Here is a 27,485-nt window from a genome sequence, read left to right as displayed (position 1 = left end):
CAAAAGAAATAATTGTATTTTATCCCTCCAATAGGTTGTTTGTAAATTTAAGCCCCAATTTGTTTTTACGGTATTAGTTTGAAAAAGTATACTTTCAGCTAACTTATTTCGTATTCTTTCACTGAACATAAAAAAAATGTGTTACCTCAACAACTACAATTCATTTTCTGTCAACTGATCTTAAGTTTTTAAATTCACAAAATTTGTTTTAGTTTGGTAAACTAAATTCAAGTGTGTCAAGAGGTTCCACACAAGTGAATTGAGTACGTCCAATGCGGTTTTGATATCTTCTTTATTAAAGACAACTAATTTAAAGAACATGGTGCCATTTTGTTCCAGAGATGTTAAACATAATGTCATATCAAGCTCTCATATTGACAAACAAGAGCAAACTTTAATTTTGTGTCATATTTGAAACAATACTTTGTAATAAAAGCAAAAATTCCAAAACAAGAACATAAAAAACAATTAAAAGCCAAAGATGCCACAAGTTGCATTCTTGCCCCCATATTCCACCATTTTATACAATAACTAGAGTTGCCAAAAAGGCCAAAGAAATGCAACATCCGAAAGAGTCATTCACAGTATTAACATCAGCCATAAGAACAGAAGAGTAGTAGAGTAGAATATAGTGCAATAACATTCAGAGGATTCACACTGCTGTCCGATAACATTTTGTAAATTGTTACACCACCCATCCCCTGTCAACTCCAGCAATTTTCTTTTTGACCTGTCATTGCTGTATGTTGCTCCATATTAAAAAAGAATTTCTGAAAGGTGAGGGTTCACAACCTTGAAAAATAAAGAATATGGATAATGTAATCTAATAACGTATCACTCATAAGAACACATCAGTAAATAAACTTCAAATAACTATTCATCACAACACAACAATTGGCAATTTGTCACAGGTAATTGATGATTTTTTTGGATCATTATTAGGCATAATATTATGTTGACTGAACTTTTAATAAGAGGTTGCCTATAGCCATTGATGTCTTAATTTCTAAGGAAGCCCTGAAAGGCAAGTGAAACAAATATTTAAATATGTAGATTTTCTTTAATTGACCAAAAAAAAACTCCCACCCTGTTAATGGAGGTAACAAAAAACTGTTTATTGTTCCCAAAGACTCTTTATTTTGCTATTGTCAATAAAGTATAAATAAATAATGAAATACATATATGAATAATTAAAGGATTTATATTTTAATTTTTGCTTGATGATTTATTAATCCTTTCTAGTTTATTGTGACAAGTTATGATAAGCATGTACTGACAACAAGTTTTAAGGTCATTTGCAAGATGCTGTCTTGGTCCCAATAAAGAGCAGTCATGGTGGCCATATGACCTTTGTCCTTCAAATGTCCTTCCAATTTTTTCTCACTTGCCTTTCAAGGGAACACGTTTCTTTAAAGAAAAAATACTTGAAAAACCTTTTAATGTAGATTTTTTCCCCTAGCCTTTCACCGCTTCTGTAAATATCAGATCTAAAGTGCTTCCTATACTATTAATAAGGTTAAAAGAAAGAAGTAGTCCGGTAAGACATTACCAAATTACTTGAGCTTTAATCTGTTTAAATGATCACTAAAGGAGGAACTTTACGTGTAATGATAAAATAAAAGAAAATCACTGGCCACAGCCTCTGGAGGGTGCATCTTTCAGCACAAGGTAAAGGACATATCCTAGATTCATAGATAGTTTTCTAAAGTCTCTATTATTTTATTAAATCATTGTGAAAGGGGTCCTAAAAATGTTAGTCATCATCTTATTTGTTTTGGTTGTGGTATACACTCTAAATGCTTGGAACTATATCTACAACATTTTTTAAAGTTATTAAGTTATCGTTTAATCGCATAAATAGCCCTCAACAGTTTTGAAATGACTTGATGCAGCGCATAAAAAAAAGGGAAACTATTGTGCTCATAAATTGCAAGAAAGTTTCAATCACTAATTGTGTCACACAAATAAATTAACATCAAAATGCCTTTGGAAAATATATATATTTTTAAGAATAGAAAAATACATTTTCACCTCAACTAAAAAAAACTAAATAAAACAATGCAACTGTGGAGGACCGATCCTGACAAAATTAAAAATAAAAGCAGAACTATATATATTTTGTTTTTCCTTTTCCTTAGACATGCATTTTATCAAGAAAAGTAAATGTTTTGTTTTTCCTTTTCATTACACATGCCTTTCTTCTTTTGACATTTCCTCGTTTCTCTTTTTCCTTTACCGTGTGCATTTCTGCTTCATTATGCAAATGAGGAGGGCTGTCTTCTTCTCTCCAGCTCCTCTCCTATTGGTCAATATACAGGAAGGAGGAGGATCCATGTGCAGGCCGAGGGTGTGTCCCAATTCAGGGGCTGGATCCTTCCAAGTGCGTACTTGTGGGCTGATTACGTCACAGCGCGGAGCGTAAGGTCTGTCAGATGCTGCCGACAAATGTGTCCTTTTTTTGCCCGATTTGAAGGATGCGTTGTGAGTATCCTTCGCGGTCCATCTTTTCCCATGATTCATTGCGGGTCGAAGCGGTTTGGTCAAACAGGGGCAGCCATGGCGGACCACAGTGGCAAAAGCTGTGAGTAAACTGTGAAATATTACACTTTCTGTGACACAAATGAACTTTTACAATGTTTTTAGTGTGGGAATATAACTGTGTAGACGTGAAAAATCTGCTTGATTTATCAAAACATCGCTTAATTTCAAACGTGCTCCGACGTTTTCGGAGTTTTCCGCTCCCACCGTAGTAACTGCCGGTTTGCTTCGCCAGTCCTACCGGCGGTGGGGCGAGCTAGACCCGGTAGAGATCTGACCGGACTATCAGCACTGAGCTCCTGCTGCCAGTCATCACAGTGAACGTTAAACACAAGTGATTTCTAACAGTTTATGTTAGTATTATTTTAATGTATTGTGTCATTTGTTCATGGAAGTCGATTTGACATTACAGGTGATATTAAAGTTAACCTGAATAAATGGACAATTTTCTGTAATCTTACCGTATCGCTGGAGAGTGTGATTGAGAATAAATAAGCTTTTAAATATTCATTTTTGATGAAAAAATGTGCTATATGTGTTTTAAAAGTATATTTATAATTCAGCTAGCATTATAATTCGTGATTCCAGGTACAGCTGGAGAGAAATACACTTTCAAATGCAAGCAAAACTCAGTAAAGAAGTGAAAATTGTAAAAGAGCTTGTTTTAGGCATTTGCATAGAAATATTTTAATATGTTCTGCAAATTAAGACAAATGTAAAATAAAAAAAAGACTTGTTTTACACTGATATTAAGCAAGATGTTTTGTTTGGTATTTTCATATTTTTTTTAGGTACAAAGGAGCAGTCGGGCCAGTTTATTAAGCTCAGGGGTGAGAACCACCACCTTTTTACTGGAGCTAAAAACTCAGCCACCGTGGCTTGGAGGTACAATAACAACATTCTTTGCAGTCAGTTTCTGTCCAGTTTCAATAACTCTTATCTTTCTAACTTTCATAAATATCCATCCAGTGATTAACAAACTTCTTTTGGTTTTCCCTCTTTCTTTTTGCTTGTTTAGGACAATTCTGGAGAAGATGGTCCAACAGGGGAAGGTCAGCCCCTTGCAGGCCAAAAAAAAGTGGGACAATATGAAAAAGAAATATAAAGTATGTTAAGAAGTTCTCATGTCACACACAAATAAAAAATATTTCTAAAAGTCTTATTGGTTTCTCTGTTTAGTCAACTCTTTTTTTCTTCCTTCTAACTTTAGGGTCAGGAGTCAGTGAAAAGCCCACTGCTGCTACTTGGCCCTGGTTTGTCTTTATGGATGAGGTGTTGGGTCAGAGGTCTTCCACAACACCTCCTGTCCTAATTGCCTCCATCCCTGAGGACACTCCAGGGCCAAGCAGAGCGGTGGGCAACCAGATGGAAAAGGAAGACAGTGAGCCAGCAGGAAGGGGTCAGAAAAAAAAGAGGGACAGAGATGATGGAGTTGATCAGGGAGGACATGAGGGCACAGAGAATGGACAGACTGTTTTCCATCTTAGAAAGAATGGTACTGAAATAAGGTGCTATATAAGAAATAATATTACGTTTTGTTCACATAGTTTCTTAAAGTTTTAAGTTGTTCTAATAAATTTCAATATTGTTTTTGTCACCAATGTATTTTATTTCCATTTGACCTAACAATACATCAACTTCATTTAAATTTCTAAACACAGTTTATTTTGAAAATTACAAATAGCATTTTAAACAGAATGTGGAAAAAAGTAATATTTAAACAGATCAAGATTACAAGACAAAATGCATAAAATAAAACTATGTACAAGTATTTATAATGGCGACAGCAGGATCAACCTGAGTGACCAGTTCCTGGAAAAACCTCTTCAACAGAACAAAGAGGTAGATGTCTTTCTGAACAGAAAGTCTCTGGCGGTGTGGCTAAATCTCTCACAAGGTCAGAGACATGGATGGGACGCTGCAACTGAGACCTGTGGTTAGTCTTTCTGGATGGTGAGCGAAGCATCACACAGGTGGTCTGCAGATATTTGTGATTCCTCTTTCCGTTGTCCACGTCATCAAGTTTAAAGGGCTGGCTGGACCACATTACTAAGATGTAATCAGTAATATGCAGAATTAGAAGATGGTGCTGACAAAATATGACAGTTATACCCCTCAAACATTAATTACATCTATGATATTATACTTGCCTGCATACAGTAGTCATTAATTGGTCTCTCTAAATTGCCCTTATGTGTATGAATGAGTGTGTGCTTGGTTGTTTGTGTGTTGCCCTGCGATGGACTGGCGACCTGTCCAGGGTGTACCCTGCCTCTCGCCCATAGACTGCTGGAGATAGGCACCAGCTCCCCTGCGACCCACTATGGAATAAGCGGTAGAAAATGACTGACTGACTATATATATATATATATATATATATATATATATATATATACACACACACCACCAAAACATGACTACTGTATGCAGGCAAGTATAATATCATAGATGTAATTAATGTTTGAGGGGTATAACTGTCATATTTTGTCAGCACCATCTTCTAATTCTGCATATTACTGATTACATCTTAGTAATGTGGTCCAGCCAGCCCTTTAAACTTGATGACGTGGACAACGGAAAGAGGAATCACAAATATCTGCAGACCACCTGTGTGATGCTTCGCTCACCATCCAGAAAGACTAACCACAGGTCTCAGTTGCAGCGTCCCATCCATGTCTCTGACCTTGTGAGAGATTTAGCCACACCGCCAGAGACTTTCTGTTCAGAAAGACATCTACCTCTTTGTTCTGTTGAAGAGGTTTTTCCAGGAACTGGTCACTCAGGTTGATCCTGCTGTCGCCATTATAAATACTTGTACATAGTTTTATTTTATGCATTTTGTCTTGTAATCTTGATCTGTTTAAATATTACTTTTTTCCACATTCTGTTTAAAATGCTATTTGTAATTTTCAAAATAAACTGTGTTTAGAAATTTAAATGAAGTTGATGTATTGTTAGGTCAAATGGAAATAAAATACATTGGTGACAAAAACAATATTGAAATTTATTAGAACAACTTAAAACTTTAAGAAACTATGTGAACAAAACGTAATATTATTTCTTATATAGCACCTTATTTCAGTACCATTCTTTCTAAGATGGAAAACAGTCTGTCCATTCTCTGTGCCCTCATGTCCTCCCTGATCAACTCCATCATCTCTGTCCCTCTTTTTTTTCTGACCCCTTCCTGCTGGCTCACTGTCTTCCTTTTCCATCTGGTTGCCCACCGCTCTGCTTGGCCCTGGGGTGTCCTCAGGGATGGAGGCAATTAGGACAGGAGGTGTTGTGGAAGACCTCTGACCCAACACCTCATCCATAAAGACAAACCAGGGCCAAGTAGCAGCAGTGGGCTTTTCACTGACTCCTGACCCTAAAGTTAGAAGGAAGAAAAAAAGAGTTGACTAAACAGAGAAACCAATAAGACTTTTAGAAATATTTTTTATTTGTCTGTGACATGAGAACTTCTTAACATACTTTATATTTCTTTTTCATATTGTCCCACTTTTTTTTGGCCTGCAAGGGGCTGACCTTCCCCTGTTGGACCATCTTCTCCAGAACTGTCCTAAACAAGCAAAAAGAAAGAGGGAAAACCAAAAGAAGTTTGTTAATCACTGGATGGATATTTATGAAAGTTAGAAAGATAAGAGTTATTGAAACTGGACAGAAACTGACTGCAAAGAATGTTGTTATTGTACCTCCAAGCCACGGTGGCTGAGTTTTTAGCTCCAGTAAAAAGGTGGTGGTTCTCACCCCTGAGCTTAATAAACTGGCCCGACTGCTCCTTTGTACCTAAAAAAAATATGAAAACACCAAAAAAAACATCTTGCTTAATATCAGTGTAAAACAAGTCTTTTTTTTATTTTACATTTGTCTTAATTTGCAGAACATATTAAAATATTTCTATGCAAATGCCTAAAACAAGCTCTTTTACAATTTTCACTTCTTTACTGAGTTTTGCTTGCATTTGAAAGTGTATTTCTCTCCAGCTGTACCTGGAATCACGAATTATAATGCTAGCTGAATTATAAATATACTTTTAAAACACATATAGCACATTTTTTCATCAAAAATGAATATTTAAAAGCTTATTTATTCTCAATCACACTCTCCAGCGATACGGTAAGATTACAGAAAATTGTCCATTTATTCAGGTTAACTTTAATATCACCTGTAATGTCAAATCGACTTCCATGAACAAATGACACAATACATTAAAATAATACTAACATAAACTGTTAGAAATCACTTGTGTTTAACGTTCACTGTGATGACTGGCAGCAGGAGCTCAGTGCTGATAGTCCGGTCAGATCTCTACCGGGTCTAGCTCGCCCCACCGCCGGTAGGACTGGCGAAGCAAACCGGCAGTTACTACGGTGGGAGCGGAAAACTCCGAAAACGTCGGAGCACGTTTGAAATTAAGCGATGTTTTGATAAATCAAGCAGATTTTTCACGTCTACACAGTTATATTCCCACACTAAAAACATTGTAAAAGTTCATTTGTGTCACAGAAAGTGTAATATTTCACAGTTTACTCACAGCTTTTGCCACTGTGGTCCGCCATGGCTGCCCCTGTTTGACCAAACCGCTTCGACCCGCAATGAATCATGGGAAAAGATGGACCGCGAAGGATACTCACAACGCATCCTTCAAATCGGGCAAAAAAAGGACACATTTGTCGGCAGCATCTGACAGACCTTACGCTCCGCGCTGTGACGTAATCAGCCCACAAGTACGCACTTGGAAGGATCCAGCCCCTGAATTGGGACACACCCTCGGCCTGCACATGGATCCTCCTCCTTCCTGTATATTGACCAATAGGAGAGGAGCTGGAGAGAAGAAGGCAGCCCTCCTCATTTGCATAATGAAGCAGAAATTCATACGGTAAAGGAAAAAGAGAAACGAGGAAATGTCAAAAGAAGAAAGGCATGTGTAAGGAAAAGGAAAAACAAAACATTTACATTTCTTGATAAAATGCATGTCTAAGGAAAAGGAAAAACAAAATATATATATTTCTGCTTTTATTTTTAATTTTGTCAGGATCGGTCCTCCATATCGAACAACTTATCTAAAATCTAGCATTAATGTGGTTCACTGGAACTATTACCTGCCATTGTGACATGATTTGAAGATGGATCATTAGTGTTTTTAATAACGCCCTGTCATTTAAATTGTTCCCTGCTGCATTTATTTTATATTTAAATATTTAAATGGCATTTAGTGCTAAGTTGAAGCCCAGATTTCAACTGTGTCTTTTCCACCTTCAATGCAACATTCTAATAATCAGAACAATCTGAAATCTACAAGAATTTTTTCAGGATTGCTGCATCTTCTTTTATAATGTTACCTTTGACCAGACAGTTTTTGGGTAATATTAAATTTTCAAGTGCAACCAGATTCTTGTCCAAGTAATCAGATGCACTTAGTGTGGTCATATAGTTTGTTGTTGAGGATCTGTACCTTTTTTGAAAGATCTTCTGAAGCACTTTCTCCTGGATGAGTATGTAGAGACAGTGGGCAGTCGCTTGCATTGTGTCATGACTTGGCAGCAATCCCTCATACTGAGCATACATGTAGAGACAGTGGAAAGGGAAACTCTATTTAAACAGGAAGAAACCTCCTGCAGAACCAGGCTCAGTGTGAGTGGCCATCTGCCACGACCGACTGGGAGTTTGAAAGAACAGAGTGTACACACAGAAAGAATACAGAAGCACTGATCCAGTAGCACGTTATATGTGAAAGAAAAATAAACATTAAAGGCATTAAAAGCTCCTTTAGTGGCTTAACCTAGCAGAGAAACACAGCTAAGCAGATAAGCTCTGAGGCAATTTCAAGTCCAGAGTTCAGTACAGACCAAAGGTTTGGACACACCTTCTCATTCAAAGAGTTTTCTTTATTTTCATGACTATGAATGTTGTAGCTTCACACTGAAGGCATCAAAACTATGAATTAACACATGTGGAATTATATACTGAACAAAAAAGGGTGAAACAACTGAAAATATGTCTTATATTCTAGGTTCTTCAAAGTAACCACCTTTTGCTTTGATTACTGCTCAGCACACTCTTGGCATTCTGTTGATGAGCTTCAAGAAGTAGTCACCTGAAATGGTTTTCACTTCACAGGTGTGCCCTGTCAGGTTTAATAAGTGGGATTTCAAGCCTTATAAATGGGGTTGGGACCATCAGTTATGTTGTGCAGGAGGTGGATACAGTACACAACTGATAGTCCTACTGAATAGACTGTTAGAATTTGCATTATGGCAAGAAAAAAGCAGCTAAGTAAAGAAAACCGAGTGGCCATCATTACTTTAAGAAATGAAGGTCAGTCAGTCCGAACAATTGGGAAAACTTTGAAAGTGTCCCCAAGTGCAGTCGCAAAAACCATCAAGCGCTACAAAGAAACTGGCTCACATGAGGACCGCCCCAGGAAAGGAAGACCAAGAGTCACCTCTGCTGCGGACGATAAGTTCATCCGAGTCACCAGCCTCAGAAATTGCAGGTTAACAGCAGCTCAGATTAGAGAACAGGTCAATGCCACACAGAGTTCTAGCAGCAGACACATCTCTAGAACAACTGTTAAGAGGAGACTGTGTGAATCAGGCCTTCATGGTAAAATAGCTGCTCAGAAACCACTGCTGAGGACAGGCAACAAGCAGAAGAGACTTGTTTGGGCTAAAGAACACAAGGAATGGACATTAGACCAGTGAAAATCTGTGCATTGGTATGATGAGTCCAAGTTTGAGATCTTTGGTTTCAACCACCGTGTCTTTGTGCGGTGCAGAAGAGGTGAACGGATGGACTCTACATGCCTGGTTCCCACCGTGAAGCACGGAGGAGGAGGTGTGATGGTGTGGGGTGCTTTGCTGGTGACACTGTTGGGGATTTATTCAAAATAGAAGGCATACTGAACCAGCATGGCTACCACAGCATCTTACAGCGGCATGCTATTCCATCCGGTTTGCGTTTAGTTGGACCATCATTTATTTTTCAATGAGACAATGACCCCAAACACACCTCCAGGCTGTGTAAGGGCTATTTGACCAAGAAGGAGAGTGATGGGGTGCTGCGCCAGATGACCTAGCCTCCACAGTCACCGGACCTGAACCCAATCAAGATGGTTTGGGGGGAGCTGGACCACAGAGTGAAGGAAAAGGGCCAACAAGTGCTAAGCATCTCTGGGATCTCCTTCAAGACTGTTGGAAAACCATTTCAGGTGACTAACTCTTGAAGCTCATCAACAGAATGCCAAGAGTGTGCGGAGCAGTAATCAAAGTAAAAGGTGGCTACTTTGAAGAACCTAGAATATAAGACATATTTTCAGTTGTTTCACACTTTTTTGTTCAGTATATAATTCCACATGTGTTAATTCATAGTTTTGATGCCTTCAGTGTGAAGCTACAATATTCATAGTCATGAAAATAAAGAAAACTCTTTGAATGAGAAGGTGTGTCCAAACTTTTGATCTGTACTGTATGTAAGAGACACATACAGTTAGTCACAGTAAAAGCTCTGCCAGTAGCTATGTATAGGAGAGACAGGGTTAAACACTGAAAGACAGGGCCAAGTGTGTCATCTTTAGAAGGTGAACACTAAGTCTTGTCTGAATTTAGAAACAGAACATTTTGTCATCCAAGTTTTTATGTCTTCAAGACATGCCTGTGGTCTATCGAACGGGTTCGGCTCATCAGGATTTATGGATCAGCAGCAGCAACAGAAATTGTCTCATTCTAAGGAGGGAAATATAAAGCAGACAAAAATACTTCAGTCTTTGGCACACACTTTGACCAAACATGGTGTTATTTTAATCAGGGTACTTGGCTGGAGTGCATAATTTTATTTTGGATTCATTGAACAGTGTGCAATCACCTTGACCATAAATAAAGATATGTTAGACACCAATAATATAACAACAAAGCTTCCCTGTGTTACTGGGGACATCAGGATGCAAATTTTCCTTCCTGCAGATCCTCCTTTTGTCTTAAAAACTTTGATGAGCTAGGCAGTGATGGTGAAGTTGTTAAAGGAACTTAGAGATGAGGGCAGAAGTAGTAATTCTCACAAAAAAGTTCACAAACAAGCATTTAAAATTGTCAATAAGCATTCAACCTTAACGTTTTCTAGTTATCACTATATTCTAACTCATGCCAAGATTACAGAAACAGTATAAACACTACAATTTTTAAATATTTGATAACAAGTCAACAAATAGCAGTAAGATAAGATATGGCAATTGTTGTGAGGCAATTATCCATTAGTCAGCTGACAAGTGGCCCACAAATAATTTTCCAAAATTGTTTTTCAAGGGCGTGAGAGTGCTGACAATGAATCAAAACAAGTAATCAGTGGTCTTATCAGCTAGGCACTCACAAAAAAAAAGTCATAAAACACTGTACTGTCAATTTGTTCTGAATGTTCACCTCATTTACTGACAGATTGCACATTGTTTTAGATTTTTACGGTGTTGTTTGTTGTAAATGTACAGGCTTTGAACACATAAGGGACTGTTTTGTGGGCTTTGAGATAAAGATTTATAGGGGTAAAATAGTTCAGTGAATGCATACACATCAGTACTTAATGACAGTACTTTACCAATGACTTTAAACAGGTATGTAATGATTTAGAAACTACTTGTTGCTCTTTCAATATGTTTATTGAAAAGCCAAAGAACTCTTTTATTAATTGCTCATTTTGGTAGCATTAAAACTAGATTTCTTTGCTGCTCTAGTGAACACAGAACAAAAATAAAAAAAACTAACATGAAAAGAATCAGAAAGCAAATGCTTACTGAACATATCAATCATACAACAAAGTATATAATGTATTCCTTAAAAAATACATTTTGCGTGTTATAAGTCAATGTTGTATAGTGTGACTGGAGTAAAAAGAGTTTAAACTTACAAGTACAGTCAATTTAACCCTCACTAGCATTTTTGTTTCATTAGTTTGAAATTTAGCATTTGATTTCAGTCAGTCATTTTCTACCACTTCTTCCATAATGGGTCGCGGGGGAGCTGGTGTCTATCTCCAGCAGTCTATGGGGGGGAGGCAGGGTTCACCCTGGACAGATCGCCAGTCCATCGCAGGGCAACACACAAACAACCACACACACACTCATTCATACACCTAAGGGAAATTTAGAAAGACCCATTAACCTAACAGGCATGACTTTGGACTGTGGGAGGAATTTGTTCTTTAAATAGCAGACATAGATACCAACTAACTTGCTGACATTTTATTGTTCTTTACTTCTCATTTACAACAGTGGTTTTATAAAGTAGTGTTTTCTCATAATCTAACACAGCAGAGGAGGTTAGCTTCAAAAATATGCACTATGACATTTTTACTTTCCTCCCAGTGTTAGAATGCAGTTCAAATCATCTCAACCCAGACTTTGTTTACATTTGAAATAGCTTTGTTTTGTTTTGCTCAATTAAAATGATTTACAATGAAACTTTTGTGAATTTTAACCATTTATTTTTATCCACTGAAGAAAACTACATCCTAGTCATAATGTTTAGGGGTTTGAAAATATCAACAGGAATAATTAATGTTGATATTTTGGCTCTTTTGTAAGTCAAATATTCTGCAACTGATCAGATTAGAAAAGGCTTCTAACAAACAATACATTTTGTACTGTTTTAAAGTTGCAGGCACTGAGGTAAGATTCAGGCTGAGTGATTTGTTCTTCCCAACATGGTATTAACATGATCACAAAAATATCTGTGTGTTTTCTTTGTTTTGTAAAGAGTGGTCTCAAGGTAAACTATATTGTTACTGTCTTTTTGTGTTGAACTAAAGGAAGCAATCTCTCCTGCTTGTTTTACAGCCCCCTCGGAAGTGTTATCTATACGCCAGGAGAACACCAGTCAGAACAGTGTGACTCTGATGTGGCATGAACCTGACCAGCCCAATGGAGTCATACTTGAGTATGACATCAAATACTATGAGAAGGTATTTAGACAAAAGAAAATGAAGTGTGGTTTTTAACAAATAATTTGTATTGAGCATCTTTTCATCTGACACCCAAGTAAAATCAGAAATTATTTAATTAATAAATAGTCCATCTGTGTGTAATTGTAACTCATCAATACCCAGCTATTCTGTGAAAGCCATAGAGGTTTCCTGGAGAAGATTAGTTAGCAACAAACAGGCTCATGAAGACCAAGGAACACAGTAGTGTGCACAGACAAAGAATTTGACGTTAGTTTTAATGGCTCACAGCATACAGATATTATATATACATATATAAGCTAGGGATCAAATGAACAGTATGTAACTGTGTGTGCATGTATACTCGTTTATATATATATATATATATATATATATATAGATATATGGATATGGATATAGAGATGGATATAGATATAGATATAGATGTGTGTGTGGGGTCTGCAGAGATGTAGGCTGCCTTTTTCTTGACCCTTAACCTGTACAAGTCCTGGATGGAGGGAAGGTCAGCCCGATGATCCTCTCTGCAGACCTGATTGTTTGTTGCAGTTTGGACCATTCCTATTTTGTGGATGAGCCAAACAACACTGAGATGGATGAGCACAGGACAGACTAAACAATGGCAGTGTAGAAGAATACCAGCAGCTCCAGTGGAAGGTTGTACTTTTTAAGTCGCCGCAGAAAGGACAGTCTCTGCTGTCCCTTGGAATGCAAATAAGCCTTAGCAGCAATTGGGTGCATTTACATTTGTGTTTCTGAAAAATGTTTATTAATGCAAAATGTCCCTCTTCAGTAGATGAAATTATAATAATAAAGTAAATGTGTTGCTTTTTAAGATATTTTAGCATACTTCATGTTGTTGACATGTTCTATTTAAATGATTTCTTGATTCTATAGGCAGTAAAGAGGTCTGGATGTGGCTCACAAAATTGAGCCCAGCTTTCCAAACAATGTGACAAATGCTCATTCTTAAAATATTTAACAAGGTTGGAAATAACTTTTTCACTCAATAATCTTGGTTGGTTTGGAAAATTGTTTCCCCTAAAAGGTGAAAGCTTTATTTAAAAACTGCATTTTGTATTTACTTAAGTTATCTTTGTTTGATATTAAATTGTGTTTGATGATCTGAAACATTTTATCATGGTTGTACATTTTTAACATTTGAACTTTTCTACCAGTTCACAATTATGCACTACTGTGTGTTAGTCTATTACACAAAATCCCAAAAGTATATATTGAAGTTTATAATATGACAAAGAGTGTAAAATTTCAAAGGGTATGAATAATTTTGCAATATATTGTCTATAATTTTTATACAGTTTAAATATATGTATTTTGTTTTAAATATTTAAACTAGAACTATCCAAGTAGTTTTTAGAGGAGATAAAGCTACAAAAATTACAACTATAACAAAAAATAAAACAGGCTAACATACCAGTCAGCTCATTGTGTTCAAAAGTCTGCGACAGAGCTGAGTACAAGTTGTGGCAGTTGGTTAGGTAGTAGATAACTTAATCCAGGAGAAAGATCCTTGTAGCAGCTCTGCTAATTGAAAGGAAATGGAGGTCAAAAGGGAGAGGAAGAGGGAGGATGAGACAGTGTGGATTTCAACTTAGCAAAAGTGACAGCAAGTGGCTGCTGGGCACATAAATCTCACAATCAACTAATTGCTGCAAGTGCGTGTATATCTGGGTGTTTGTGTGCGGGGTGATAGAAATCATCTAATTGAAGAGGCAGTGGCCTGGGAGCCAGCAGTCTCATAGCCAAACAAGCAGGTTGGTGTTGGGAGAGCTGAAGGATTAGCTTGTCTCTTGCTCTGCGTCTTAATCTTCACCCAGAGACTGAGAAACATGTGGTGGGATTTCAAGTGGACTAGTCAGCAATGTGTATTCTCAAGGTTTCTCTAAGACTTCAATGAACAAATCAGAGTCATGAGGAGGGCAGTGGTCCGTTGCAGCTCCTTATTATCTGAAGAAGGCAAAATCCTTGCTAAAGACATATGAATCATTCACTTTGATGGTCACAATCACATCTTGTAACCGTTTAACCTGCTCTGCCTCAACAAAGTGAGGATAGCAGTGACATGGATAATTAACTGGATTTTTCCAGAATGTAAAAAGAGTCTCCTCCATGAAAGTGTATAGAAGTTTACATATCCTCACCAATGGCATGAATGTCATATTAATTTTAAAATTTTACTGATTTATTATAAGCAACATATTTTCAAGGTAGAATAATTATTCAAAATACCACTTAATGGATTCATTCTTTTAAAACATGCACAGTGTGCACAAGTTTTAATTTACTGTGGATTGGTCCTTAACGGGGGCTGCACGTTGCTGCAACAAGGTCCTGGGTTCGACTCCAGGCCGGGGGTCTTTCTGCATGGAGTTTGCATGTTCTCTCCAAGTACTCCGGCTTCCTCCCATAGTCCAAAAATATAAGCTTTATGTTAACAGATCTCTCTCAATTGCCCTTAGGTGTCAATGGGTGTGTGCATGGTTGTTTGTTCTTTATGTCTCTGTGTTGCCCTGCGATAGACTGGCGACCTGTCCAGGGTGTACTCTGCCTCTAGTCCGTAGACTGCTGGCACCAGCTTCCCCACAACCCTGTATGGAAGAAGTGGGTATAGAAAATGGATGGATGGATGAATGGTTTCTAATACGCAGTGTCATGATACATGGAACTTTGTTTTTTGGTTCTAATTTGTGTTGTAGAGTCCTTTAGTTCTTTCTTGTGTTCAGCTATTTGTGCATTAGTTTAGAATCTTATTTTAGTGTTAGTCTATTTTATTTGTTTAGTAAAAACTTTTGTGTTCTTGTTCAGCTTTCTCTAGATTTTTATCTGGGTATTTTAGTCATATTGTGATGGTTATATTTAGTATTCTGTTGCACAGAATTAAACAATTGTGATATTTGTGGCATTTAACTAGAAGTTTTATTGTGAAATTTTTGAGTTTTGCAGAAAGCGTTTGTGAGTAGGGGATATCTTGACTAGAGTTTACTCAGTTCTGCTGCGGAGGATAAAATAATCTTTCAGAGCTGTTTGTTGTGGATGTAAGGTGAAAGTGGGATAACTTGTGGAAAAGTTAATTTCCAGCTGGCCAGCCCTGCTGCAGCAGCTGCAGGAAACCAGCGCTGATAAGCAGCAGACCTGCCTCCAGTGTCCGCTGGGTGTAATTACAGTTCTGATCAACCTTCTCCCATTCAGGTAGAGAGCAACACCTACATCTGGTGGCCATTTAATAAAATTGCAGTTGCAGCTGGATTTCCCAAATTGCAGACCTGCACTCGGTACCATCTGGTGGTCACTAGCGAGAATTGCAGTTCCTACTTTGATTTTAGTCACTTAGTTCATTGACACAGGCAGATAATTACATCACCTATGATCAAAGGGCATAACTTAAGTTGAAAGTTGAATTTACAGATCATTCATTACCACTTTTGGATAAAATTTAAGCGTTTCTGCTGGGTTTTATAGTGTGAAGCGTGTTTTAATCTGACTCATAAAACTAACTTAGTTGTCTAACTAGAAGGTAGGTGATCCATATTAGAGAGCACTAACATTTATTTGAAGCTAAGAACAGCATTGAATGTTTTAGTTTCGTTTTCCCATTTTTTAAATTAAATTTGCATTTGGTTTTGGGTTATTTCAAAATTTTTCTCTTCTTCCCTCTTTCCCTTTTTGTGTGTGTGTTTGCTTGATTACTCCCATTAAAGCATAGACTTGGGTAAACCAGTTTGAACGGTCAAACCTGTGTGCTCATTTTAAGCAAACCGATACACCTGGAAGGTATATATCTGAATCAGACAGCTAGCTGAACAGCTTAGCCTGTTTGTAGTGGTGCTAATTAAGTTAGCTATCATTTGCCACTGAACAACTTAATCCGTTTGTACTACTGCTAATTGTTTAGCGGTCGTCAGAGCTGAACAGCTTTGTTGCCGGTACTCAGGGGCGGAGCTAGAGGGGGGGCTGGAGAGGCACTGGGGTCATATAAGCATGCATATATATATATATATATATATATATATATATATATATATATATATATATATATAAATTGTTAAAGAGGTGCCATGTATGAGACAATGATAAACCATTTTCTGATGCATAACTTTTCATCTTCAGTTTCCGTCTTTTCTTTGAGCAAACAATTTATTGTTCTCTGCATTGTGGTCAAGTTTTGATTTGATTTAAATTAAAAATTTGAAAGTTCGATTGTTTTTGCAGTTTTTATTTAAAAGTCTGTAGATGGTAAGTGAGTTATTGTTCGTCGTCTCCTAATGCAAGGGGCGTTTTTGTATGTCTGTGCACCCCCTGTGTAAAATCTCCCAGTCCATTAAATCGAACGCATCAATCTCCTTGGCAACCGTTCTGTTTTGGGGGTAAGCACGCATGCGCTCTCGTGTAGTTTATGTGAAATCTCTGGTCATAAGCATGTTTTCGAGCTTTACTGTGTTGTTGTAATTCAGCAAAATAACATGAAACACAACTAGTTAATCTCCCTTTGCTTTTAACTGGGGTATTTGGCAGCGAGCAGACAGAATTAAACGTAGCGGTGCTCGTTTTAAAGGCTGGCTGTTCACAAAAGCCTCGAGCTCCGAGGGGAGAGAAGGAAAGCAAGAGCTTTGAGGCTCCAGCATAGCAGAACAGTTCAGAAACTATTTGGAATGAGGGGGGAAAAGCTATATTTATGTTTTAGACTGTCTTTTGGTAGCGGATCTGATGTTCTTTGTGTGCTCGTGAATTGTTGCAGCCGTAACTGGTTCTGGATGACAGCTTCATAGCAGACAGCCGTTCCTTCCTCTTCCTGGTACTGTGTACCGGCGCAGAATCTTTTAGTGGTACGCAGTATCGGACCGTACCGGCTCACTTTCACCCCTGTATATACATATACATGTATTGTATTTTTTTATTGTTGTTTCACCTTGTCTCAGGGCTGCCAAAGCTGATGACCAAAAGAATGTAATGATAATGTGATTGTATTGTTTTGTATTTTCTCATTGAACAACGTAGAAAGGTATGAGTTAGTCAGAGTTTAGTCCTGCCCAGGCTAACCTCTATCCTGCCCAGTCATAGGTTTTGAGGAACACAGAGACAGTTTTGTTTTATTCCGCTTCGCCACGGATCACTGATTGTTCACCAAAGAACAGAATGGTCCCAGTAGCTTCAAAGACTGCGATTCATCTCACCCTTTGAACCTAGGAGGGAATGTTGGACCACATGTTGTGCTGAATATTGGACCATTTGCATGTTGCTGGACGCTACCAGGCCTTTTGGCGTCATCGTCCATTTTGTATCCCAGGATAGTCTGCTACTATGAATCCCAGCGGACACTGCGGCTGATATGACGAGGCGTCACAAGTCTGACGTCTCAAGACACTATATAGGAAGGTGGTCTCTTTAAGGAGGCGCTTTCAGCTTGGGACCAAGACGCGGTTACCATGCAACTGAAGCAGCATTCTGGAGAAGAGGCCCCAAGTGGATTTCATTCATTCCCCTTTGTTGGCCAAAGAAGGCTTGAAAGTTTTCAACTTTATCGATCGAAGACGTGAGTTTAACACGTAACAAAAAAAACCACTGCGTTTTCAAGGAGACGCAATTTTTCCTCCTTGTTTTTGTACGAGTCGACTAGTGACGGTCCGTCATTATTTTTCTACCTTTCTGCCACGGAAGCCACTAAGGAAGAAAACGGACTGCTTTGCTGAGTATCCACGGACGCGTGGAACTCTTCACCCCCTTTTCTCTCTCACTCGCTGCCCCAGAAGGAAGACTTCAACAAGTAAAATCCACCCTTTTATTTTTATTTCTTTATTAAGAATAGCTTGGGCAGGGTAGAGTAGAGTTTTAGTGCGATGTAGAATTGCCACTTATAGTCTAATGTGTTCTGAATTGTATGTGCATGCAACCTTTTATTGAAATTTTGATGTGCTGTGTTGGATATCTGGAAGCCACTGTGCTCCCCAGCTGTGTGTTTTGCCGTATTGTTGTAACACCTAAGAGCAAGCTCAGGGTACATTTAAAACTGAACTGTATAATAACCTTATGGTTAAAATCAACCATTTTCTTTGACTTCAACTTTGTGTTTTACTAGCGTGCTGCCAAACGTTTTATGATTCTTTGTCCTCTGGGTTTTACAACCCTGCTGGGGGGAAGGTTTATGACTGCCTGTGTCCCGCTGAGCTACACTTTGGGAGGGGCGCTCCCAAAGCTTCGTTCAACCATATTCCCTTTGTATTTTGCCATAACTGCCATAACTGTTGGTTTGATCTCATACACACTCACTGCTGTTTTTATTTTGTTTAGTTAGATATTTTTTTTGTACCCTTACTGTGTAGAACTTTGCATGTTTGATTAGGTGAAGATTATTGAATCAGAATAGCGAGGTGGATCAGGCTGTTGATTTAATAAATATTCACTGTTATGATTCTGGCACGTCTGCTCTACCCTGTCTCCCTGGCTGCAATCAGCAGATTAGATGCACCTGGTGGCTGCTGCAGTGTAGTGCAATCTGTGGAATGCCAAGCACCTGTGTCTTCCCTGATATATACCGACTCTGACAAGCAGATGGTGCCAGATTTTTGAAAGGCATTGTGTGAGTAGATATCCAGCGTTCCTTCCTGTCTGATCATTGTTCTTGACCTTGCCTTGCCTTTTGGATTTATGCCTCTGCCTGCTCCGTGTCAGACTATTTGGATTTTGGTTGTCGACCTCGTTTCCTGCATCTGGTTTATGCCTCTGCCTGCCCCTTGCCTGACGCCTCTTGTTCCGATCGTTGACCCTGTTTCTGTCCTTGGATTATTGAGCCAGCCTAGCCCTCGGATTATTCAGTCTGAAGTCACTTCTTACCTGTGCTGTGGAGATCACCGCCTGCCGCCCACTGAGGTTTCCCCTCTGGGTTTCAAGTTCCACGCAAGACAAAAGCAGATTAGTGGCTTTTCTGATCCCTGCAAAATCTGGAGAGACTACAAGTCACTAATCCCTCTTTCTGCCTCAGTGATTCCTGGAAGCTGTGAGGAGCGTTACCTGTGTGACGTTTTCCTGTGGCTGAATAAACCTTTTAAACTTTCAGTACTGTGTCTGGCTTAATCTTGGGTCCGCCTTTTTCTGATTCATAGCAGAAAAATCTGGCCAAAAATGGACCCATCGCCAGCACAACAGTGGCATACCCATGTTGATGAAATAATTTCCACATTACGTTCTGGCAATCATGTCTTCGAGCCGCCACCGTCACAAAGAAACCACGTTCAAGTAACACGGACAACAGCAGAGGTAAGGGAGCCACGCCTCTCTCCGCCTGAGATGTTCAGGGGAGACTGAGACCAATGTCGAGCTTTTCTAACTCAGTGTGAAATTTATTTTGAGCTTCAGCCGTCATCCTTTCCCACTGAATGTTCCAAGGTGGCGTTTGTTTTATCTCTGCTGGCAGGAAAGGCAAAACAGTGGGGAACTGCTGAATGGCATAACAGGTCTACATCTTGTAATCTTTATGAAACTTTTTCCAAGGAACTCATTCGAGTTTTTGACCTGGTCATTCCAAGTCGTGAGGCCGCAAGAGGATTATTGTCCCTCAAACAGGGTGATCAAACTGTCTCCACCTATATAATTGACTTCCATTTGTTGGCTGCAGAGAGCCGTTGGAATGAGGCAGCACAAATGGATGCATTCATGAAAGGATTAAACGAAGACATCAAGGATGAGATAGCGACCCGTGACTATCCTTCTTCCCTGAAACAACTCGAGGAATTGGCTGCTCGCATTGATATTCGGCTGGCAGAGAGAAGGAAGGAGAAGCGCCATGAGAAGGGTCGCTCATCATTAACTCAAGTTTCTGCACACCGGTATGAGAGAAGGAGTTGGTCATCTCTCACTGGGGAAAATGATAATTGTGAGCCCATGCAATTGGGCAGAACCAAGTATACCCCTGAGGAGAAAGATCGTCGGAGAAGATTCAAGCTCTGTTTTTATTGTGGAGAGAAGGGACATTTAGTACTCAGGTGTCCACTAAAAGGACAGGCTCAGCAGAGGAAGGGAGGTCTCTACTGAGCCGAAGTCAACTATCTGCCTCCTCCTTCTAGTTTCCTGCCCATTTTCAAACCTCTTCTTTGTCTCTCCAGGGGGCCGTGTTTATTGATTCAGGAGCTGATACTGAATTCATGGATGAAACATTTGCAAATAAGTACGGCATAAATCTTATTCCGTCAGCTGACACAAGAAACGTGCTAGCTTTGGATGGTCACAGCATGAACAATTCACATCTCAGGACGGAGGAGATTACCTTAACAGTTGGAGGTAATCATCAAGAAAAAATAACTTTCCTGATTATCAATTCACCTGAACGTCCTGTAGTCCTAGGGGCCTCCTGGTTGCAGAAACACAACCCTCACATCGACTGGAAGAAAAAAGAAGTTCTGGGTTGGTCTGAGTCATGTTCCGCTGACTGTCTTTTGTCTGCTGCTACAGAGGTCAGTGTGGAGAATGAGGTTGAGGAGACCTATCCGGATTTATCCAAGGTACCGCAAGAATACCATGATTTAAAGGAGGTTTTTAATAAAATCAAGGCCACAGATCTGCCACCCCGTAGATGTTATGATTGTGCTATTGATTTGCTTCCTGGCACATCACCCCCTATAGGCAGAACCTATTCATTGTCTGGTCCAGAGCACAGGGCCATGAAGAGTTATGTTGATGAGGCATTAAAGGCAGGGCACATTCAACCCTCTTCCTCTCCTGCAGGTGCTGGGTTCTTTTTTGTTGGGAAGAAGGATGGTTCATTGAGACCATGCATTGATTATAGAGGCCTTAATGAGATAACAGTTAAAAATAGATATCCCTTACCACTCATGAACACAGCTTTTGATCAGATCCAGGGAGCCAAGATATTTTCTAAGCTGGATCTAAGGAATGCATATCATCTGGTCCGAATCAGAGAAGGAGATGAGTGGAAAACGGCTTTCAACACGCCTACGGGCCATTATGAATACAAGATCATGCCATTTGGACTTACTAACGCTCCTGCAGTTTTTCAGTCATTGGTCAATGACTTTCTAAGAGACATGGTGGGTCAATTCATATTTGTTTATCTTGATGACATAATGATTTATTCTCAAGATCTGGAAACCCACAGAAAACATGTCAGAGCTGTTCTCCTGCGTCTTCTCCAAAACCAGTTGTTCGTCAAGGCAGAGAAATGTGAGTTCCACATAACTACCACTTCCTTTTTGGGCTTCATCATTTCCCCAAATCAAGTGCTTGTCGACCCCTCCAAAGTTAAGGCCGTATTGGAATGGCCTGTTTCAACTGATCGCAAGCAGCTTCAAAGATTTCTGGGCTTCACAAACTTCTATAGGAGGTTTATTAGAAATTACAGCCTGGTTGCTACTCCCCTAAACGCTCTTACCTCTTCCAAGGTGAAATTTGTGTGGAATAAGGATGCAGAAAAGGCCTTCAATAGGTTAAAGGAACTCTTCACGTCAGCTCCAGTGTTACAGTCTCCTGACCCAGAGAGACAGTTTATCGTGGATTTGGATGCCTCAAGCACTGGGGTCGGAGCTATATTAAGCCAAAGAGGTGAGGATGATCGTGTTCACCCATGTGGCTTCTTTTCAAGGACTCTATCACAGGCTGAGCGAAATTACTGCGTGGGAGACAGAGAGTTATTGGCTGTCAAGTTGGCGTTGACAGAGTGGAGACATTGGCTGGAGGGGACTAAGGAGCCGTTTATGGTGTGGACTGACCATAAGAACTTGGAGTACCTGAAATCAGCAAAACTGACCATAAAAACCCAGACAGGCTAGGTGGGCTCTGTTTTTCGGTCGTTTTAATGTCTCCCTGTCTTACAGGCCAGGGAGTAAAAATGGCAAACCTGACACCCTATCCCGGATTCAAGAGCCTGAAGAATCTCAGTCTGCGGGTGAAGAGGAGTTTATCCTTCCTCCAAGTTGTCTGTGTCTCGAGTGGAGGTGGAAAGGGAGGTCCAGGAAGCCATTAGGGATCTGCCTATCCCACCATCATGTCCACCTGACCGCTGTTTTGTCCCTGAACACCTTGTGCCTAAGGTACTGGAGTCTTGTCATTGCTCTCGTTTAGCTTGTCATCCAGGAATCAGCAGAACCATTCAGACAGTTCGAACTCAGTTTTGGTGGCCATCGCTGATCAAGGATGTCAAAGACTTTGTTGCTGAATGCACTCAATGTTGTCGAGCTAAGCCTTCTCGTCGCCTCCCTGTGGGGTTGTTGCACCCTTTGCCAATTCCCCCTCGCCCATGGTCACATATTGCGATGGATTTTGTGAAAGGTCTACTGGTTTCTAATGGTCCCTCTATACTACTAACCATAATTGACAGATTTTCAAAGATGGTTCATCTGGTGTCGTTGGAGAAGCTTCCATCTGCTAAGGAGATGGGTGAGATATTGACCCGAGAAGTTTTCAGGCTCCATTGTTTCCGATAGAGGACCCCAATTTGTGTCACGTTTCTGGAAGGAGTTTTGTTCTTTGTTGGGAATTTCTGTTAGTCTTTCCTCAGGGTTTCATCCTCAGTCTGATGGCCAAACCGAGAGAGCCAACCAAGAAGCTGAAACCAAACTTCGTATCTTATGTGAGTCTGACCCGACCAAGTGGTCACAAAATTGGCCTTGGGTTGAATACGCCATGAACTCTATGCAATGAAGTGCCACTGGTTTGTCCCCTTTTCATGTTGTGTTTGGTTTCCAGCCACCCATGTTTTCAGTTCAGGAGAGAGAAGCTAATGTTCCGTCCGCCCAAGCGGCTGCTCTAAGGTGCCAAAGAATACGTTTCTCAGGTCAAGCCCTTCATGGAGCTCCCGACTAGGCATCATGTGAGCAGATATCCAGCGTTCCTTCCTGTCTGATCATTGTTCTTGACCTTGCCTTGCCTTTTGGATTTATGCCTCTGCCTGCTCCCTGTCGGACTATCTGGATTCTGGTTGTCAACCTTGTTTCCTGCATCTGGTTTATGCCTCTGCCTGCCCCTTGCCTGACGCCTCTTGTTCCGATCGTTGACCCTGTTTCTGTCCTTGGATTATTGAGCCAGCCTAGCCCTCGGATTATTCAGCCTGGAGTCACTTCTTACCTTTGCTGTGGAGATCACCGCCTGCCGCCCACTGAGGTTTCCCCTCTGGGTTTCAAGTTCCACGCAAGACAAAAGCAGGTTAGTGGCTTTTCTGATCCCTGCAAAATCTGGAGAGACTACAAGTCACTAATCCCTCTTTCTGCCTCAGTGATTCCTGGAAGCTGTGAGGAGTGTTACCTGTGTGATGTTTTCCTGTGGCTGAATAAACCTTTTAAACTTTCAGTACTGTGTCTGGCTGAATCTTGGGTCCGCCTTTTTCTGATTCATAGCATTCACGTACATAAAGAGAAGTCGTTTGTGTTTATTATGTGCAAAAGTGATTTGTCAGTCAAAATAAGGTTAAAGTTCCCCACGTTTTGGAAGAAACGGTTGATTAAACAGTGACATCTAGTAATAGTTATTAATTATTACTGAGTATTTAACGGTTGTAATTATCAAAGCCGTTGAGCCACAATTACAACACCAGAAGACATCTTTGGTTTCGATTCATAAATGAGGATTTTTGGTTAAGAAATCAATTTTCTCAAATTATTATTTTTAATTATAATTCTTGATGAATATTAATTCGTTGCAAGTTTTTCTGTGCTCCGTTTGCTTTGGTTTTTCCAGTCAGATTATTATTTTCTCCAGTTGTGCCAGTTTCCTGTTTCATAAGTCTTTTCTTTATATTAATTCCTTCTCCATCAACATTTGCTTGGATCAATTTCCACCACCATCACAATATGTGACACACAAGGTCAATATTATACTTAAAGTGTCGCAATCTGCCTGTTTTAGGGTTAGGGTATGCATTTGGATCCTACGTCTACACATTATGGCGTACAGGTTCAAATATATACACCACGAATATTTGGTTAAATGTTCCTTAGAAAGTTGTACTTCAACCACAAGCATTTGTACACATGTACATTCAGGTGTTTTTTGGCTGGACCTTTTCACACTTAATGGCACAATTAGTAGTTAAATGGTTGATTTCCTGGCATATACTTTGCATTTCATTTAGCAAAGTTATGACATTTGTAATAGGGCTTTGAGTAGACCCATGAGAAATGTTAATGTAAGTTTTCCATAACTAGTTTTGATGTGTGTTGGGATCATTATCCTGTTGTGTTCAGGTTTACAATTATGTGACTCAAACCTTCACCCTCAGATGAAAGGAAACTTGTTACGAAGTTAAGGAACAACCCAAGAACCACCAAGGCTCAAATCTATCATAACCTTTAAGCTACTCGAACTCCTATTGTCTACTTCCCACAGTGAAAATGGATGTAAGTGAAGCAACAGGCAACTGCTCCAAAATCAGATTCTTCCAGCTTGACTGACATTTCCAGCTGTCCCACTTTGATAAGACAATGGTCTTCTAGAACGTTTTACGGTCAGAGAAGACAAAGATTGACATTGTTTTGCCACAGTGACAATATGTACTGTATGCTTGGAGGAGCCGAGGTAAACCGACTGTCAAGCTTGGTGGTGCTAGCATCTTCCTCAAGGTCTGTTTTACAGTAAATGGTACTGGTGCTTTTCACAAAGGGATTTAAATAGTGAATATGAAAGATAATCTCCAAATCCTTGAACTTCACCTGAAATCAACAGCTAGATTGTTGATACTCAGACACAATCAAAACTGATGAAAAGATTTACTGACTATGCCTAAAAGCTACTAGGACTGTACTAAGAAATATTTATATATGTGTATATTGTACATTGTAAATATGTATATTCTGTAATGCAAAAACAAAACCAAAGAGCAAAGTGTACCGGAGTTAAATTCCTTGTTTGTATGTACGAACTTGGCAATAAAGCTGATTCTGATTCTGTTTCTGAAATAACCTTGACAAAAAGAGTGATCAAATACAAATATTATTATTATAATACAATAATTTTATAATATCAAACATTAGTGGGGGGATATGTAAATATGTGAGCGTTTATGTATGATATATACCCCATGTAGAAGACAAAAAGTCTATGGTATTTTCATTTTTCTGCAACCAATTCTTGCTTTTTAAAAATCATTAAAAGGAAGGTTTACCTGAAAATACATTTTAAATTATGTGCTGAAATCACTACAAGTTGTGGAAAACTAAACCTGTGTTTTTTTGGTTTGTTTTTTTGTATAGAACCAGTTGTAGCACCAGCACTGGTTTAGCTCTGTAAATGTTATGGTGTAAAAAAGCCATAGGTTGCTCAGAAGGTTGTTGGGTTTCAGAAACGTAGCTTTGAAATCTTTTTATTTGTGCTGAAAATATTACTTTGTGGGCTTTGTGGTAATTTTTGCTTCTTAATTAATTACCAGTGAATGAACTAACAGTGATCCCTTTTGAGATAAGACAAACATTTGGTAACCTATGTTCCTTTTAAATCCAGAAAATGTTAATGCATATATTATCTAAAAGGAAATCTATTATGGGGTTGCTATGTTTGACGATCACTGTACCTTATCATTTCATAAGTAACATACATGCAGTATGCCCAAAAAAGTGACAAGCAAGCTAAAGTCCTACTACCTTAAGTTGAAATGTCTGTATTTGTCTAACAGGATAATGAAGAGCAGAGTTATTCCACTCTAAAAACTAAAAACACCAGTGCTCTGGTGTCAGGATTGAAGCCCGGCACAAAGTACATCTTCCAGGTTCGGGCCAGAACATCAGCTGGCTGTGGACGCTTCAGCCAGAACATTGAGATCCAGACTGGAAAAGCAGGTGAATTTAACTCAGCTGTTGGACATAACCTCTTGACGACCATGAAGCTTGGGAACCATTTTTAATAGGGTCCCTATGCAAAAGTCTGAAAAAGTCTGGTAAAGTTTGGAATTTGATTAAAATATGTTCCACGTCACAATAGGTATGAGCAAAACAGTAGTATGGTTAAATACTTGTATTTCTAGACTTTATTTTATGTTTAATTGGCTCAAAACTAAAGGCATCCATCCACCCATTCCTTCATTTTATAAGTTTTTCAATAGACTTTATTTATAGTGCTAATTTACAACAGATGTAAACTCCATAAGACAAATGGATCTAATTTATAATTAAATTATACTGACAGATTCAAATTTATTGACATACAATCCAATTTAAACATTGTTATGTTACAGTGCATATAAATGTGGCCTATATAGCTAATTGGTAAAATGTTTTCTAGAAATTCAGTGATATATGATATGAAAAATAAAGAACATTAAACTGTCTGTCCACAAATCCATCCGTCCGTCCATCCGTCCATCTGTCTATCCACTTATCCAAGACTAGGTGGCTGTGGCAACAGGTCCAGGTTGGGAGCACCTTAAAACATATAACACTCTTAGCATGATCTGGGTCTGCCCAAAGGTTTCCTGTCAGTGGGACTTGCTGGCAAACCTCCAAAGGGAGGTGCCCAGAAGGCATCCTCCATGATACCCAAACCACCTTGACTCACTACTTTCATTGTGGAGGAGCAGATGGTCTACTCTAAGCTTCAGATGGAAGACTGGAGCTCCTCACCCTATCTTTAAGTTGAAGCTCAGGCAACCTATGAAATTTGAAATAAAGAAAACCCATCTAATCTCCACAATTTGGTAAAGTGCTTAGACTCTGATGAACAGTGGAAACCTCTAAATATCAACAGTCATCATTTAAATAACATTAACTCCTGGTAGTCCCTCATTACTTTTTATTATATCTTGATAGACAATCCCACGAATAGCCAAGAATAGTAACAAATTCAAATTTAATTGTACCTGATTCTAAAATGCATTAGTTAAAGATTCAGTTTCAAATTTCAAGAACCCTCACAACTCCTAAAATCTAGCAATTCTCGGCTGTTTGTGATCTGTATGGAATAGTGGCTTTAGAGAGCTCTTCATGGGTAGGCACCAGGTTATCTCAGAGGACTACTGCAGCTCCTGCTTATGTAATACAAGGAACACA

The 27,485-nt window shown here is 39.2% G+C and overlaps 1 protein-coding gene across 1 annotated transcript in view; it reads left to right on the top strand.

Annotated features, from left to right (window-relative positions):
• Window positions 1–27,485, top strand: part of epha8 (eph receptor A8) — a 342,530-nt gene that overhangs the window by 243,250 nt on the left and 71,795 nt on the right. The window contains exons 9-10 of the mRNA XM_047347467.1: window positions 12,365–12,489; window positions 26,117–26,279. Of these exons, the coding sequence (XP_047203423.1) occupies window positions 12,365–12,489; window positions 26,117–26,279 (288 nt within the window). The remainder of the gene's footprint in view (window positions 1–12,364; window positions 12,490–26,116; window positions 26,280–27,485) is intronic.

This window comes from Girardinichthys multiradiatus, chromosome 20, assembly GCF_021462225.1.
Source record: "Girardinichthys multiradiatus isolate DD_20200921_A chromosome 20, DD_fGirMul_XY1, whole genome shotgun sequence".
Classification (NCBI taxonomy): Eukaryota; Metazoa; Chordata; class Actinopteri; order Cyprinodontiformes; family Goodeidae; genus Girardinichthys; species Girardinichthys multiradiatus.
The sequence above is the reverse complement of the archived record's forward strand: the minus strand, read 5'-3'. Positions and strand labels throughout refer to the sequence as shown.